The sequence below is a fragment of the Felis catus genome, chromosome B4 (genome assembly GCF_018350175.1).
Source record: "Felis catus isolate Fca126 chromosome B4, F.catus_Fca126_mat1.0, whole genome shotgun sequence".
NCBI classification, from domain to species: Eukaryota; Metazoa; Chordata; class Mammalia; order Carnivora; family Felidae; genus Felis; species Felis catus.
The window spans coordinates 111,691,120-111,708,270 of record NC_058374.1 but is presented as its reverse complement, the minus strand read 5'-3'; the positions used below and the strand labels follow the sequence as shown (position 1 = coordinate 111,708,270).

At 35.5% G+C, this 17,151-nt stretch overlaps 1 protein-coding gene across 5 annotated transcripts in view; it reads left to right on the top strand.

The window, feature by feature from the left end:
* ATP2B1 (ATPase plasma membrane Ca2+ transporting 1) overlaps nt 1-14,836 on the top strand; it is a 128,566-nt gene extending 113,730 nt beyond the window's left edge. For 2 of the 5 annotated variants that reach the window (XM_006933920.4, XM_023257292.2), the window contains exons 19-22: nt 3,957-4,064; nt 5,983-6,165; nt 6,551-6,637; nt 11,594-14,836. In XM_006933920.4, coding sequence (XP_006933982.1) covers nt 3,957-4,064; nt 5,983-6,165; nt 6,551-6,637; nt 11,594-11,905 — 690 coding nt within the window. In that variant the 3' untranslated portion in view covers nt 11,906-14,836. Of the gene's footprint in view, nt 1-3,956; nt 4,065-5,982; nt 6,166-6,550; nt 6,703-11,593 lie in introns of all 5 variants that reach the window. The other 3 variants (XM_019835323.2, XM_019835324.2, XM_003989101.5) reach the window with 3 other exon arrangements.
* The last annotated feature ends 2,315 nt before the right edge of the window (nt 14,837-17,151 follow it).

The following is a 17,151-nucleotide window of genomic DNA, read 5'->3' as shown; positions in this document are numbered from 1 at the left end:
CAGAACTCAACTACTAATAGCTTACTATTGACCAGAAGCCTTACCAATAACTTAGTCAATTAACACATAGTTTTGAATGTTATACAAATACTAAATATTGTGTTCTTACAATAATGTAAGGTAGAGAAAAAATGTTGAAAAAATGCTACTAAGAAATCATAAGGAGAAAATACGTTTACAGTACTGTACTGTGTTTACTGAAAAAGATCCATGTATAAGTGGACCCACAGAGTTTAAACCCGTGTTGTTCATGGGTTACCTGTACTGTCAAACAAGATTGAAAATTAAATAGTGAGCTTTTTCAACAAAGGAACCAGGCAGTGATAGTGCTTGTTTTGAAATGAAGATTGAAGAATTTTAAACAGTTTATTCAGCCATAGCTTGTGTACTCTAGGTACCAAAACCCCAGACTTAATTGTTTCTGTTTTAGCTTTCAATTTCCATAAACTTTAGGAGAAACGTTGCTTACTTTATCAAGTATTTTCTGGAAGTATTTTGTTTATGTTTGTTAAAAAATCATTGTTCATGACATGCTAAAGTTTTACTTGCTATAAAATTGAAGTTATCTTTGTAATATGTGGGAGTTGCAAAAAATTTAACTGTCTATCAGGCAAATCTGGTAATTTGGTTCCCAGCAAAGATTGATCTACCCAAAACAGTTAATGTGAGATATCATTCTTCAATACCTTATAAATAAGCCAGTACTGTTCAAAGTGTGGTCCTTGGACCAGCTACTGGTCCATTTATTACAGGTCCACAGTGAGATAAGGACCATGTGTCAGAATGTAAATTAACAAGTTTCATTAATCACACTGTATTTCAACTGAGAGTTTTTTATATGTTGCTGGAGGTTTCTGTGTTTTTTTTTCTTTTTGCATGTAGTAGCAGCCGCAGTGGTAACGCTGTGCAAACAGTGCATTGATTTGTACTTTGGTGCCTGTTCCTTATCTTCTTACCATGGATCAGCACTTTGATTAGTATTTTTGTGGACAGTTTCAGCTGGGTAGGAAAACATGGCCGTTGATTTACACAGATAGTCTAGCCAAAATCTTGATTGTAGAGCTGAGGTACTTGAAGAGTTCACCTTATAAATTGTATTAAATTTAATTTCTGTCTCTTTTTATTTACTAGCTGATTTTTCTTCTCTTTTTTTTTTTTTTTTTTTTTTTTTGGACAGGTCATGAAGTATAGAATAATCCTTAGTTCTTTGTAAATATTTTGTCTCTCTTCTACTTTGTAGCAATTAAAACAATTAGTGTTTTCAAAATATGTCTCATGAAACATTGGTTCCTTTAGTTCCTCTTACACCCTTAGAGAAGTTAAGGAAATATTGCCTATTTACCTCTTGGAGTTTCTTTCTTTCTTTTTTTTTTTTTTTTAAGGTTATTTATTTATTTATTTATTTTGAGAGACCGCACACACAAGCTGCGGAAGGGCAGAGAGGGAGGGAGAGAAAGAAACCCAAGTAAGTGTCACACTGTCAGCGCAGAGCCCAACACAGGGCCCAAACTCAGGAATTGTGAGATCCTGACCTGAGCTGAAGTCAAGAATAGGATGCTCAGCCAACTGAGCCACCCAGGCGCCCCCTTGGAGTTTCTTCAAACAATAGAACACAGTAGTTACAAGTACAAACTTGGGAGTCACTTAGTCGTGGAGTCAGGTCATTGCCTCTTAGTAATTGTGTGACCTTGACAAGCTGCAGTTGCTTCATCTCTGAAATGGGGAGGATAATAATTGGGTCACATCACAGAATTACTGAATCATTAAGAGAGACCATGCATGTGAAGAAGCTCTGAGCTTAGTGCTTGGAAGGGAAAATTACCCAAATGTCCGCAGCATTTTTTTTTCCTTTTTTTTTTTTTTTTTTTAAATTAACAGTTCAAAGTCTTTGGGAAATCCTACAGTTAAGGAACTTGTTGAACTCTGTTTAATCCAGCTACTTCTAGTGTTGCCTGGGTGGGTCAGTCGGTTGAGCATCCAACTTCAGCTCAGGTCATGATCTCACGGTTCCTGGTTTGAGCCCCGAGTCAGGCTCTGTGCTGACAACTCAGAGCCTGGCACCTGCTTCAGATTCTGTCTCCCTCTCTCTTTCTCTGCCCCCCTCTCTCTCAAATATAGGTAAAAAAAGTTTTAAAAAATAATCCAGGGGCCCCTGGATGGCTCAGTCACTTAAGTGTCCGACTTCAGCTCAGGTCATGATCTCACAGTTTGTGGGTTCCAGCCCCATGTCAGGCAATGTGCTGACAGCTCAGAGCCTGGAGCCTGCTTTGGATTTTGTGTCTCCCTTTTTTCCTGCCCCTCCCCCACTCAGGTTTTGTCTCTGTCTCTCTCTCTCTCTCAAAAATAAACATTAAAAAAAAATATTTTTAAACCAGCTACTTCTAAATTTAGATAACACCTAATTCAAGGCTCCCTCAGCACACATTTAGAAAATGCTTCAGTGCACAATTACACAGTTCTGTAGTATTTTGTTGATCTAAGTAAGGCATATATTGAGGAATATGTGGAAACTTAGTCTCTTGCTCTTAGAAGTAAATGCTACAACTATTCAGTTTTATTCCTTACAACTCTAAAATGAAAGATTATTTCTCACAAAATGAAATCAGTCCAGGGCACCTGGGTGGCTCAGTCAGTTAAGCATCCAACTTAGCTCAGGTCATGATCTCACGGTCTGTGAGTTTGAACCCTGCATCGGGCTCTGTGCTGACAGCTCAGAGCCTGGAGCTTGCTTTGGATTCTTTGTCTCCCTCTCTCCCTGCCCCTCCCCTGTTTACGCTCTGTCTCTCTTTCTTTCTCAAAAAATAAATAAAAATTTAAAAAATCTGAAACTACAAAATTAAATCAGTCCAATCATATTAATTGTTGATTGTTTGCCCAACATCTTAATATGTTTTTCACATCCTTATTATACCAAAAGATAAAGTTCAAATTTTTAAAAAAATAGAAACCCACAAATAAATATTGAGCTTTCAGTTTATGAAAGAAAATTATTTTAGTTCGATATCTCTATTAAAATCCAAGCAAGATTGCCAGGTCAGTTATAATTGACTGGTTGGGCTGCTGGAAAAAAAAAAAAAAGAAATCTATTTTTAAAGCATACAAATAGTCTTGATTTTGAAGAACAGTGGAATTGACAAACACATATCACTTGAATTTGGGATCAAGTACAGCTATAAAGAATGGAATGCATAACTTGAAACATTTAAAAATGTTAATACCAAATTGATTCCTTTTAATGTCAGTATTTGGTAGCTACTAACTGCCATATGAAAGAGAAGCCTGTCAGACTCACGAGAAGGTGAATATTGATATTTAATTCTTAATATTCCTTTAAAATAAGAGCAGCATAAGCACTGGATTAAGGATTTTATTCATGCAGATCATTAGACTTCTCTCCCTTTATAAGGGAGACCAAATTTCTGAGGATTCACCACCTAAATAAGCATGTATTTCATGGAACTTTGCAAGTTGCTTGTCCTCTCTTACTATTCATGTTTGTCCTGACATCTAAATGTGAACAAAGAATGAACAGCTGTGGAGGAGGAAAACAAGATTGGATATTATGTTCGCTTTTCATAGTTTGTGGTCTTTTCCACAAAAATACAGTAAAATTACGCAAAGAATTATACTAAATACAAGGACACATAGTTACTTCGATCGTACCAGAAATAGCGTAAAGTTATCTTTCCTGGTTAGGAGTTTTTTGGGTTTTTTTTAGTTTTTAGTGAACATAATTTAAACATGAAATATACATGCATTTAAAATTTTCAGCAGAGAGATTTTAATTTATTTTCATTTGTCTTATTTTCAGCTGTGAATATGATAATGCCTGTCACCATCAGAATAATCGTTACTCAGCTTGAGTTTTAAAGGATACAAATTTGGGTAATTTTTGAAGTATATGAAATGTAAAGTTTAAAAGATTTAAATAAATTTACTCTTGATTATTCCTCCAGATAATAATTGTGCAGTTTGGTGGAAAACCTTTCAGTTGTTCAGAACTTTCAATAGAACAGTGGCTATGGTCAATATTCCTAGGAATGGGAACGTTACTCTGGGGCCAGGTAAAAAGCTCATCATTTTATGTTGAAACCTGAAGTGATTTTTTTTTTTTTTTTAATTTCCAGTATGTATTTTCTTTAATCAGTTCTGTTACTTAATTCTAAGTAGTTGCCATTCTAGATCATGAAAGGGCATTCGGGGGCATGAGGGTTTTTTAAATGTAATATTTATTCTCATATGTTATTATTGTTTGTTATGGTTATGCCAATATAATAAAACTTTAAATTTCTTACCTATTTTTTTTAATTTGTTCGTTAGAGCAAGGTTTATAACCATTATTAAGATGATGTATTTATAACTGGTTTAGATGCTAATATCTCTATCTTTTGCTCTATGACCTATTTTTGCATTGTCAGAGTAAATATTTTTACTGGACTTTTCATCATTTTGTTACGTAATTTAATCCAAAATACAGTTAAGGAAAAAGCTTGAATTTCAGTTCATTTAGAGGATACTTCTGTAAAAATAATGGTACCTGGATAAATGGGCCACAAAATGACATTTTCAGTTATTTGGATTGATTGGCTTTGACAATATACATATAAAATACAATACCTGAAAAATGAGATCTATTTCATCCTTGGTATAAGCAGCTTACAAATGCCTGTCATTTTTTTAAAAACGATAAGTGGCAGTGGTGTGTGTTCCCTGTTCATTTTAAGTCCGTTACCATTACTGTAAAAGTAACTGATAGTCTGTACTAACATTTCCATAAACGATTAGGCTGTGGTGTGTAACTTGTATGACCTAATTTATTGTTCTGCAAGTCAGTCTAAGTAAATATCCAGGTTTTACTGAAACTTAACTCAATCTTCATGTGCCTTTATCTCACCTTTTTCTTAATTATGTTTCTAGGTTCTGGGGTTTCTCTTCTTACTCCTGTTGCATTATTCATTAATAGAGATCTTCTTATAAGTAGGATCCATACCTGGGCCTCCTTTCTTTTTTGATTACCTTTTTAGTTATTTCATAATGTTCCTCATAGGCAAAACAGAACCCCACAACCTCCCAAAACATCTGGCTCATTTCAGGAAGAGGAAGTTCAGTACAGCCGACATACCCAACAGGGACCGGTTGCTGGCTTTGGTTGATGTCGTCTATTGATTTTACGTGTGCTGCCGTAGAAAGAGCACTGCTTTTGGTTGTCAGGAGACCTTAGGTCTTATGTGTCTGAGTCTGTTCCAGCACCTCTGTGAAATGAGGTGGTTGGACTAGAAGCTCTTCAAGCAGCTCTGATTTTGGCCGCATGCTTGTTTCCCCCCGATAATCCAGACTTCCTTAAGCACTTAGTGGCTATTAATGCTTACAAGTTAATACATCCTTATTACTGTTTTTTATGCTCTTTGTGTTTCCTGGGGCATCTGTTCCTGTTGGTGTCATGATAAATCAGTATTAATCCAATCTTAAAGAGCTTCATTTTGTAAAAATAGATGCATTTAATAAACAGAAAAACTATTTTCAGTTTAACCTTGAAGATTTTTTGATTTGGGTATGTTTCTTTTCATTGAACTCTTCCCTGCACTAATGAAACATGAACTTGTTTTGCATCCAGTAAGACTACTTGCCATTTTTCTTTTATTTGAAATCAATATAACTAATATGAACTTAATATATATAGGTCAGGGCGTGTCTGTGTATTTTACTGTCTTTGAATGTCTTTCTTAAAATAAGAAAGCTATAATCAGGTTATTTCCACTCAGGACAACTTTTTGCTTTTCAAACTTAAATCTTCTGTGGAGCTAAGGAAAGAGCATTTTATTGTGGTTCTGAGAAACAAAGCCTGATGGACAGGATCTAATTGCTCCATTGGTGACGATAGTTGGCCACACTCGCAACTTTTCGTGCCTTTTGTATTACAGTTGATTGGTTTAATTTTACTCGGTTTTGATTTATTTCTAAGTTCTTTCCCCTGTGTTGTAGCTTATTTCAACAATTCCAACTAGCCGCTTAAAATTCCTAAAAGAAGCTGGTCATGGAACACAAAAGGAAGAAATACCTGAGGAGGAGCTAGCAGAGGACGTGGAAGAGATTGACCATGCTGAAAGGGAGTTGCGGCGCGGCCAGATCTTGTGGTTTAGAGGTCTGAACAGAATCCAGACGCAGGTATGGGCCTGGTAGAGAGGTAGGAGCAGTGATGGGAGTGGGGGCCAAGGGCTTTTAGACCTGGGGAGGAGGTTTGAATGCCCTCCTTAACTTCCTTTCTAGCCTTCCCAACCCACAAAACTTATTCTTTTGAAAAATAATACTGGTGCCTGGAATGAGTGAAAGTTTTAACTCATCGTGAAGGAATGTGTCTATATGCCCCTCAGCTCCTTTTTTCCTAGCTTTTTTCCCCCCTTCATCTCAAAATGCTACTCTTGCCTATTTATCTGCTCTGTAAAAAGTGCCTTTTTCTTTACTTTTTATATGTTGATAGATGGAATGGTCCTTTCTCTTGTTCTCTCTCTCTCTTGCTGAGCAAGCTGTCACAATCTCTGATTCCTTGCAGATGGATGTAGTGAATGCTTTCCAGAGTGGAAGTTCCATTCAGGGGGCTCTAAGGCGGCAACCCTCCATCGCCAGCCAGCATCATGATGTAACAAATATTTCTACCCCTACACATGTAGTGTTTTCCTCTTCTACTGCTTCTACTACTGTGGGGTGTGAGTGTGTGTTCCTAAGTGCATGAAATTAACATTTCCTACTTCACACACCTAACGTTTCTCATTTTCTCCTTAATGTTTAAATTCATTGTTCAGGCTTTTCATAAAGCTTTCTTTTCGTAAAGTGGATTGAGACCTCAAAGTGTTGTCGTTGTTGTTGTTTTATTTCTTAGAGGGCTAGCTAACAGGTGGAACAGTTGCAACCAAAGATTAGATACGAAATCTGTGAGCTTGTCTCTGTGCTAACTCTGATAGTTAATATGGGGAATAAAATTGTAGCTTAGAATTTGTGAAACTACTATAAATTTTTGAGTATATGCCTTTAAACATGTTCCTACTGCATGGTTCCCAAAAGCATGTGATTTGAAACTGCTCTAACAGAACCAAGAATTTACATTTTTAAAGCTAAATATTAATCTAACATCTTGACTTTTATCTTTGTTCGGTTTGCAAAGTTAGGTTAGTACCCTGAAGAAAAGATCTCAGTATACAGCCAGTTGTTTACCTTCTTAGTCCTGACTTTGTGGCATTGCTTTGAATTTATTTATTTACTTGCTTGTTTATTTTTGAGAAGGGGTCCCTGTATAAGCTTCAAAGTTTTGTGGCATTTATGGGTATTTTTTTTTCATTTATATAATCAGTTTAATGAAAATTTTATCCTGGGTAAGAAATGTTCTGTCAAGTTTTCCAAGGAAGTAGGAAGGTGTACCATTGATCAATTCTTAAACCATTACATGTCATGATTTCCATTAATTGACTAGAATAATGCATTTTCTTTCAGGTTTTTAATAAATGGCAAATTCCCCAAAAGCCTTTTAACCTCTATCATCTTTACTATGCATTAGAGTCTTGATTTCATGGTGAATTTTAAGAATATTGGAGGCACTAAAGATATAAAGCTCACCCCACCATTCAACCCATCCCCAAAATCAGCTGAAAATACTTACGCTTAATCTCGTATTTGGGCAGAGACCTGTCTTTTCCATTTGGTCCTCCACCAGTTAAAGACTAGGAAGAACGAGAAAGCTAGACAGGCGATGAGCTGAAGAAGAAAAGAGTGCTATTTTAAGGAGGACGGTTTACACAGTGCCTATTTGTTCAGTTTGCTTAAGTAATTTTCATTTGTCACTTTCGGCAGTGTTGGAAAACAGGAAGAACAGGAACTGTCCCCATTTTGCAGATGTGAAAACTGACTTGAGGTTTAAGTGGCTTGTCCAAGTACTCCAAGGACAGACCACCCTGTAAAGTTAGGATGTTAAATTTACATACATCCACAGATAGGACTTGCTTTTAAAAATTACCCCAGGTCTGCACCTACCTAAATGAAATGGTGTACGTAAATTGCCTGGCGTTATGCCTAGGACAGCTAGTGTTGGTTGCATCCCTCCTTCCCTGTATTTATGGATTTCACATCATCCTGGCTTTTGAGGGCTTATTACCACTCGCCCTTTCATCCGCTACTGTTAATTCATGTTTCTTTAGTTGTGATCTGTAAACACTTGTGGAAGGCCTACCATATGCCAGGGCTATGTGCTAGAACCACCAGACTTTGCAATCTAGTATAGGAAACAAATGTGTTTCTACATGGCAACGAAACATGGACTATTACAACCGGGTCCTTAACCCACCCTGGGAAGTCAGGAAAAATTACCTGAAAGAAATTCTCCCAAGCTGACCCTTAATAGAAATTTGCCAGTTGAGGAAAGTGGGCCTCAGGGACAGGTGCTAAGATGACACTGGAATGGAAGGTAGGGGTTAGGGTCTGTGTATATCTTGTAAGAAGGATGCAAAATGAGACTTTATCCTGAAGGACCTCCACCCCTCAAAATTTTATATTTGAAAACCTTCAAACTGACAGATAATTGGAAAGATTAATACATGAATACCCGTCACCTGAATTTACTACTCTTAATACTTTATAATGTCGGCTTTATCTGTCTATACATTAGTAGTATATATCTGTCTACATATTGGTATATACATTTTTTGTGAACCATTTGAAAGTAAGTGGCAGATATCCTGACATTTCATCTCGTAATACTTTAGCATATACCTCCTAAAAATAAGTGTGCTATGTAATCATACTGTATTATCACATCCAGGAACTTTAACATTGATGGCCATTGTGTCATGTACAGCCCTATTCAGATTTCTCCAGTTGTCCCTGCAATGTCCTATAGTATATAGCATTTTTGATCCATTTTGTCTCTCCTTTTTTTTTCTTTTTTTTTTTTATGACCTTGACCTTTTGGAAGAAACAAGGCCAATTGCCTTATCCTACATTCTGGATTTATCTAATTGTTTCTGCATGATTAACTTCATGTTAAACTTCCTAGACAAATTCATCTTCCGGGTGGTATATATTCATTTTTATTCAGCAAAATTTTGAATAACTGGCTCTTCATTTGGAGGGTGTCATATGACCTTAGATGTGCTATCTTTACCATATTTCTGTAGAGTTGTGTTGCAGACTTTACATTAAATATCAGATCCACTGAGAGCCCCTCCTGAATCAGAATCTGCATTTTAACAAGACCCGCAGGTGCTTTGCATGCACATTAAAGTTTGAAAAGCCCTGACATGACATTGCTACTTGTGAGCTAACACTGTTCTGAATTTGTTCATGTATTAACTAACTAATCTCCCGTAACAACTCTGTAAGGTAGGTGCCATTATTATTTCCCATTTTATAGTTGAGGAAATAGGTTTGTCCAGCATCCCTCAGCTAGGAGGTGGCCCAGCTGGAATTCACACCCAGACCTTTCACCTCTATATTCTTCACTTTACCATGCTATCTTCTTTCTGTGTATAAGAGCTAAATGAACAAGAGGTAAAGCAGCCTCCAGCAGACAGGGCTTGGTAAATGAGAGAAGACAACAGGGAGGAGAGATGATGTTTTAATCAGAACTTAGCATATGTAGTTACAAATGACAGAATTCCCTTTTCAAGGCTGAATAATATTTCCTTATATGTATATGCCACATTCTCTTTATCTGTTCAACTGTCAGTGGACATTTAGGTTGCTTCCGTATCTTGCCTGTTGTAAATAATGCTGCAATATAGGAATGCAGGTATCTCTTCAAGATCCTGATTTTAATCCTCTGGATAAATTCCTGGAAATGGGAGTCTAAAATAGTCAAACGCATAGAAATGGAGAGTAGAATGGCAGTTAGGGGTAGGGAGAGATACGGAACTGTTTATCAAGGGGTACAAAGTTTCAGTTATGTAAGACCAGTAAGTTTTGGAGATGTAATGTATAGCATGGTGACCGTAGGTAACAATACTTCTATACCTGAAATGTGCTAAGAGGATAGACTCTTACACACACACACACACACACACACACACACACACACACAAATGATAAGAGTGTGTAGGGATGTATTATGTTAATTAGCTTGACTGTCCATCATGATTATTTCACAGTGTATATATGTATATCAAATCATCAATTTGTACATCTTAGATATATACAATTAAAAAAAGAAGTGGACATAAATCTGTTACTTTCTTTTTTAATGGTTATTTATATTTGAGAGAGAGAGAGACAGAGCATGAGTGGGAGAGGGACAGAGAGAGAGACACACAGAATCTGAAGCAGGCTTCAGTCTCTGAGGTGTCAGCACAGAGCCTGACGCAGGGCTCGAATTCACGAGCTGTGAGATCATGACCTGAACTGAAGTCGGGCACTTAACCAACTGAGCCACCCAGGCACCCCTGTTCCCTGTTCTAAAAATACATTCAAATGTTCATTTGAAGAAATTCATTAATTTTTTTCATTATCATTGTCATATGAGATGATTCTGATGAAGGTTGATGTTAGTGATTTCTCTTAACATTTGAGTAAATGATGTCTTCATTACTAAACAGGATTCATTAGAATCAATGCAAAAGTAAACACTGTATTTGGATTGATGTTTAGTAGATGCTCAACTGTTTGGATTTTGTCCCTTTTTTTGTTTTGAAAATCTGTATGACGTGGGTTAATGAGACCTAATGTCAGTGTGTGCAACAGTGTTTTTAAGTTAATTACCCATTAACCTCTTTTCACGTATACAGCAGACTTCTAAGAAGGAGGGTCAATTGTTGGGCTGTTTGTTTAGGGGCAAAAATACCAAAAAGTTTTGTGTCTTACTGCGGAGTTGTTTATAGAAGAATGCCAGAGGGTTTTGGTTTTGTTTTAAATCTGTTTCCAGTGAACTGTAGTATATAAAGTGATTTATGTTTTAATCTATTATAGAGGAAAAATACTAATGCTTTATAGACAAATGGCATATACTCAAATATTTATAGCTGTTTAATGGCATTTTATAGATATTTATTTGGGTTTTGTCTTTATTTTTATTTTTTAATTAATGGACTAGTGGGGTAGATGTGAGTTCATTGTGGCATTCAGCTTATATTTGCTTGGCTTTTTCATAGTCGGTGACCCCCTAATTCCTAGCATGATAAATAGTAACCCTCTGTGCTTGACTTTGTTTAACTTACTTGAATTGTTTTCAAAAATTACATTTTTTTTTTAATTTTAAAACTCAGCTAAAGCTTGTGTATGATTAAGTTTTTGTTTTGTTTGTTTGTGTTTGTTTTCTTAGGGAAAAAAAGTCCTATAAAATGGCTATTAAATTTTTAGCCAGTGACCATGAGATTTTCTCAGTCAGTATTACTTTGAATTCTGTAACTCTTAATTCTTAGCGTATGTGGTTTTGTTGTTCTGTAGTGTCCTACTAAAATATTCATTTTTTTTACAGTGTATTGCAAGTCCCACTGCATTACATGCAAATATGATTCACTCATACCTAGCTGTTTGTGGATTCAAACTCATAAATGAACCATTTTTAAATTAAGCAAATAGCATACTGACATCTTTCTATGTTTTCTGATATTTACAGATTCGAGTGGTGAATGCATTTCGTAGTTCTTTATACGAAGGGTTAGAAAAACCGGAATCAAGAAGTTCGATTCACAACTTTATGACACATCCTGAGTTTAGGATAGAAGATTCAGAGCCTCATATCCCCCTTATTGATGACACTGATGCTGAAGATGATGCTCCTACAAAACGTAACTCCAGTCCTCCACCCTCTCCCAACAAAAATAACAATGCTGTTGACAGCGGGATTCACCTTACAATAGAAATGAACAAGTCTGCTACCTCTTCATCCCCAGGAAGCCCACTACATAGTTTGGAAACATCACTCTGATTGTAAGCTGAATGTTAACACACTAGCTGCATTGTAAAGAAACAAATTGAAACTGGGTCTTTTCACATATTGTGATGGACAAGATCGTATTCTTGTCTTTGGACTTCAACAGAAGACACACTTGTACGAATGTAGATTTATTTTTTTAAAAAAAAAAAAGCAAAGCTTTCTGCCAGACTGAGGGTGCTTTTTGGGGGGTGGGAGAAACGAACTGACAGATAAACAGTAAACTCAGCATATGCTGACCTGTGGATCATCAGTAGTACCTAAGAATGGTCCTGAACAGTGTATTAGCAGAGCGTTAGTTTATCTCAGTCCTTGATGGGAGAGGGGGAGGGTACAGCGAGCAAAACCCTGGATCATTGAATTGATACTTTAATTTCTGCTGTTGGCTGTTAATAATTTGGATTATTTATGTTTATAAATGATACAGATCTGTTTACAAGGTTTGTAGATACTTTTTTTGTTCCTGTTCATAGATGGGAAGCTTCCTTATAACTGATGCAGAGAAAAATTAGTCCTTCAAATACTGCTGTATTTTCAGGAAAACAAAAAGGGGTGTTTCTATTGAAACTGTACTAAATTTTTGCCTACAATTTACCTTGTTAAATATTGTAGATAAATTGCTAATACTAATAGCCAAATAGATAACACTAATGCTTTGTTTAAAAAAAAAACAAAAAAAACAAAACAAAACAAAACAAAAAAACATGAGCAGTGGTGTTTAATGAAGTTATGGCATCTGTCCTAATTAGTTTCTTAAATACATTTACTACTTAATGGTTTTGAAACAACTGTTTAATTTTTAAAATTTTTGAAAACTTGCTAATAACCTTTGTTCAGAATTTAGTAGATTGTTTAATGTGGGACATCAACTACATAATGAAAGATGCTTGAAATGCTTTTGTTATTTCAGGCAAATCAAATTAAATCAAACTATCAAACTACAAGAGAACCTTAGTCCTTTTTGTTTTTGTCTAAACATGTTAGTTCAGTGATGTCTTGGTGAACTGTGAGTGAACTGTATTGATTTTTCTAATCCTTAGAAACCTTCATACAGCATGAGGGCTGTTGGCATTTTGAAAAAGGTTAACAGGTGGAAGCATACGTGTTTTTCCTTTTGTTTTTGAAACTTGTTTGTAAACATAAATATGCCCTTTTATTAAATAAATACACGGCAATGTTTTTTTAAAAAGAAATTGCAGCTTCTTTACTTAATTCTGCATATATGGTGCATCAGTCTATTCTCTTTAACCACAATTGGAATGAATTTCAAGATGGTAACAGCCCCATGAAATACCGCTTGTGGTATAGATCCCCAGTGGTAATCCAATAGAATCACCATTTGACATATTCTTCATAGAATTTAGTTTGTCTAAAATAGTCTCACAGTCTAAGAAAATAATAATTATCACCATTATCTTTGATACATTTATTTTAATTTGTAAGTGGCCAAATAACAAATTAGGTAAAATGAGATTTATATGAAAAGGTGGAAAAAGGTCCTAAAACATACATACTTAGATATAACAGTAAACCATATACTGGAATGAATGCCTATCTCTAAGCCAATTGGGTTCTTTCAGTCTTTGTTTCTTTTGTCTACCTTCTCCCCTTTTTTGCCTCTGTCTTTACCTTTTAGGAACTGGCGTTGTGTTAGGGCCCAGATTTCACCAGGTATACAATCCTCAGGCTGACATAAAGTTTACGAGGACTATGACATCTGAGCATGCTGACCTAGCAAAGAAACGTTTAGTTTGATGGTGCTTGATATTTTTGGTGGGTGGAGGAAAATCTTTTTCTCTCCATCAATCCTTTGCAGTAATCCTCTGCAAGTCTTAGAAACACATTGGCTCTGTCAGCATTTGTAACTGTACATTTATTCATCAGGTATTTATAGTGAATCATACTGTAAAAAGAGGTAGCATGATATGCTGGAAAGCATACGAGGCTAGGAGTCACAGCCTGGTTTCTAGTCTTGGTTTTGCCATTAACGTGCTGCATGACCTTGGGAAAATCATTTACCCTAAATGAGGGTGGTGGACTAGACTATCTCGAAGAACCCTTTCAACTCTAAAAATTGACCCTAGCAACTGGAGAGCCTACAAGGCATAGGGAATAGAGAAAAGGGAAATGTTTTTAGTTTTCTTTTTTATTTTGGTTATGCTTAAATATGAATGTAATTACCAAAAGATTTAGACGTGCATGTGCTTTGGAGGATTTGTATTGAGCTCTTACAGTATTCATTTTTCAACTCAAGGCAATGGCTTTTTACACCAACTCTAATCCATAAACGGGTCTTATGACATCCATGAATTAGTAGCAAGACATGCTTAGTGTGTATTTCTCTCTTTGAGACACTGTAATTTCTACCAGAAATTTCCAGAGCATTATGTAAGTAGAAAAAAATGCAAGCAAGCTGTTCAAGATCTTGGATCCCATTATATAGTATGTATAGCTGAAATCAGCATCTGTAATTCAATCACTTTTTCTCTTTTATCCTCTAACCAAAAAATTGTTTAATTTTGCATCCCAAATGTTTTTAATCTTTGTATATTTTTTAAAACTCCTTTTCTCCTCATCATTGCCTTTTTTGTGGTTGTAAATAGACTTACTTGCACTTTGAAGATGAGTTACTCCTTGTCATCTTACAAATATGTGATATGGTAATTTTCATAACAGATGTCAGTTTTGAACCAAGAAATGATGATTTGTTTATAAGAAAAAAAAAAACTGGCTTCATTTCTGTGAAATTGCTCTTTGAAAATTTCTTTTTACACGTGTAAGCCAACTGAGATACCGTGATGGTGTTGATTTCTTTCAATGATGCTTACCATCTATTTTAGCCACTGAGCCTTTTATTATTTGTCTATTTGTAAAGTTTATTTGTCTTAACTCATTTAATAAATATACTGTTTATCTGTTTCTGAATGGGGACTGAACTTTTTGAATATTGGAACTGATCAGAACATCATATTTTGGAATTACTTTTTTCTACTTGAAATTTTGAAAATCTGGTTAATGAAAATGCTGTAATGTACTTGAAATGTTGTGGTTGTGTTACAACGGAATCGATATTCTAATACACATGACCTTGCCCCTAGACCGAAAGTGGGTATCTTGTCCTTAACTCTTCTACCCATGGTCTTCAATCCTTGCAGCAACATTAGATCATTTCTACAGTCTATGAGCGTGTAATGTTTTGGTTTTAGAAAAGATTAGTTTTTCACAATAACTGTTAGAGCTCCTTTTTTTCATTAAATGATCCAAATTGTCAATAGCAATTATCTGAACTCTGTGGTAACAAAATTAATCAAATTGCCCTTAGTTGATTTTTTATAATAAATTATTCACATAAATTGGCAACTTTGTTGAAATACTGAACTTTAAGTGATTATTTTTCCATTAGTAAAAATTATTAGTAAATTATTGAGTATTTGTAAGTACCACATTTATGACATGATCTGAGATGTTTTCCATTTTGTCAAGTTAGATTTTATATATGTGTCATGTATTAGGATTAAGTTCCCTTTGTAAAATTAAGTAAGAAAGGGGAGTTTCTGTAAGTCTTTGTTGATATTTTTGCTTCCCTGTGTCTTTAGATAACTGTCCTATTGCAGCTGCGATGTTCTTCTAACCTCTGCTACCCTTCAGATTCTGTGTCCAAATGCCATCCCAACCTTTGTTTTTAAATTACGATGTTGCACTCATTTGTAGGCCAAAAATATGTGTGTGTACATACATGTATATATGTGTATGTACATACATGTATATATACATACATGTGTATATACATACATGTATATATGTGTATATACATGTGTGTATATACTTTTATTAGCATAATTAGTACCATCTAACTAAAAACTAATCTTTGTAAGATTCTTGAAAAATAATCTTTCTTTTAGAATAAGCACTATAATAATACCGTAAAGAGCATTTCATGCAGGAAGAAGTTGTGACTGTATTCCTGTACTTCTCTCATGACTAGATTTCAAAAAAGGAATTGTCTTTATCCTTATAACGTAGTTTCCTTTTCAACAGACCAATAATTTCGTCCCTGAAACTCTCAATTGGGAGTTTACTTTTATGCTTTTCAGCTTAACTACTTCTTTAACATTTTCCCTCTTTTAGAAAAACGCTTCAGCCTCCAGATATTCTGCTAAACGTAGACACGTCTAATCTGGGTTCTCTGAATCCAAAGTTATCACTCTTGAACTATGTAATATTAATTGTTCTGAAGTAGGCAATTAAAATAAGAAATGTGCCTGTGTGCTTATACAGCATCCGTCTTTGGCACAGCTTTCTTCACCAGCACCATATCCTAGGAAAACTGTTTCCAGAATCTGTATTAACCCAAGTCCAGCTATGGGTTCAATGCAGGAAGACCCTGAGATTCTTAATTTAAGGCAGGGTTACAAGGACCGCATAATTTCCAAATTGCTTTTCAGATCATGAAGTGTAAGCACTGATAACTTTCCTTAGGTATTAAAAGGAATATCATCACACATAAATTAATATTTAATTTATTATTAAATATGCTAAGCACTTTGTGTAGATTATGTAAATAGCCGTGTATGACTACTGCCATCTTACATACAGGGAAACAGGCTTAAGGAGTTTAAGGTCACATGGCACACCGGGGATTCACACTTAACGCAGACCTTCTCAAGAGCCCAGGCTGGTGGGTCTTTTCTGCCGTACTAGCACATTGCTAACCTGAGTCAGGGCCCAGCGTCTAAAATTCTGGGCTTAACTTTAAAGTCCTCCAGTGTTGTACTTTTCTGATACCAAATGCTCCAGAGATAGTCTTCAAGAACGTCCTGGAGGATCACTCAAGAGACTGAGGTAAAGGGTCCCCAATTAAGATGCATAACCCATGCCTTCCTTACTCAGACTTCCTGTAACTGAAGAGTCAAAATTAAACTCAGTAGAATGGCGCTTTTACTAGCATACTTCCATTAGAGACTTTTGTGATTCTTTACTTTTAAGATAGATACATTAGAATACACCTATATTCTAAGTTCCATAAATAACCTATTAACAGGTCACTGCTCTATTTCCCAAATAACTTGGAATGAAAGTAAGTTTATCACATTGATGATATACTGTGCATTTTTCTTGAAATTTGTGAAACAGGACCTACCTACTTTTGCATTTTTTGAAAAATTATTTTGCCCTTTTTAAATGTGCAATTCTTAAAATAAAAATTGCAGCCATTATTTCACTACTGTTTTTTAAATGTT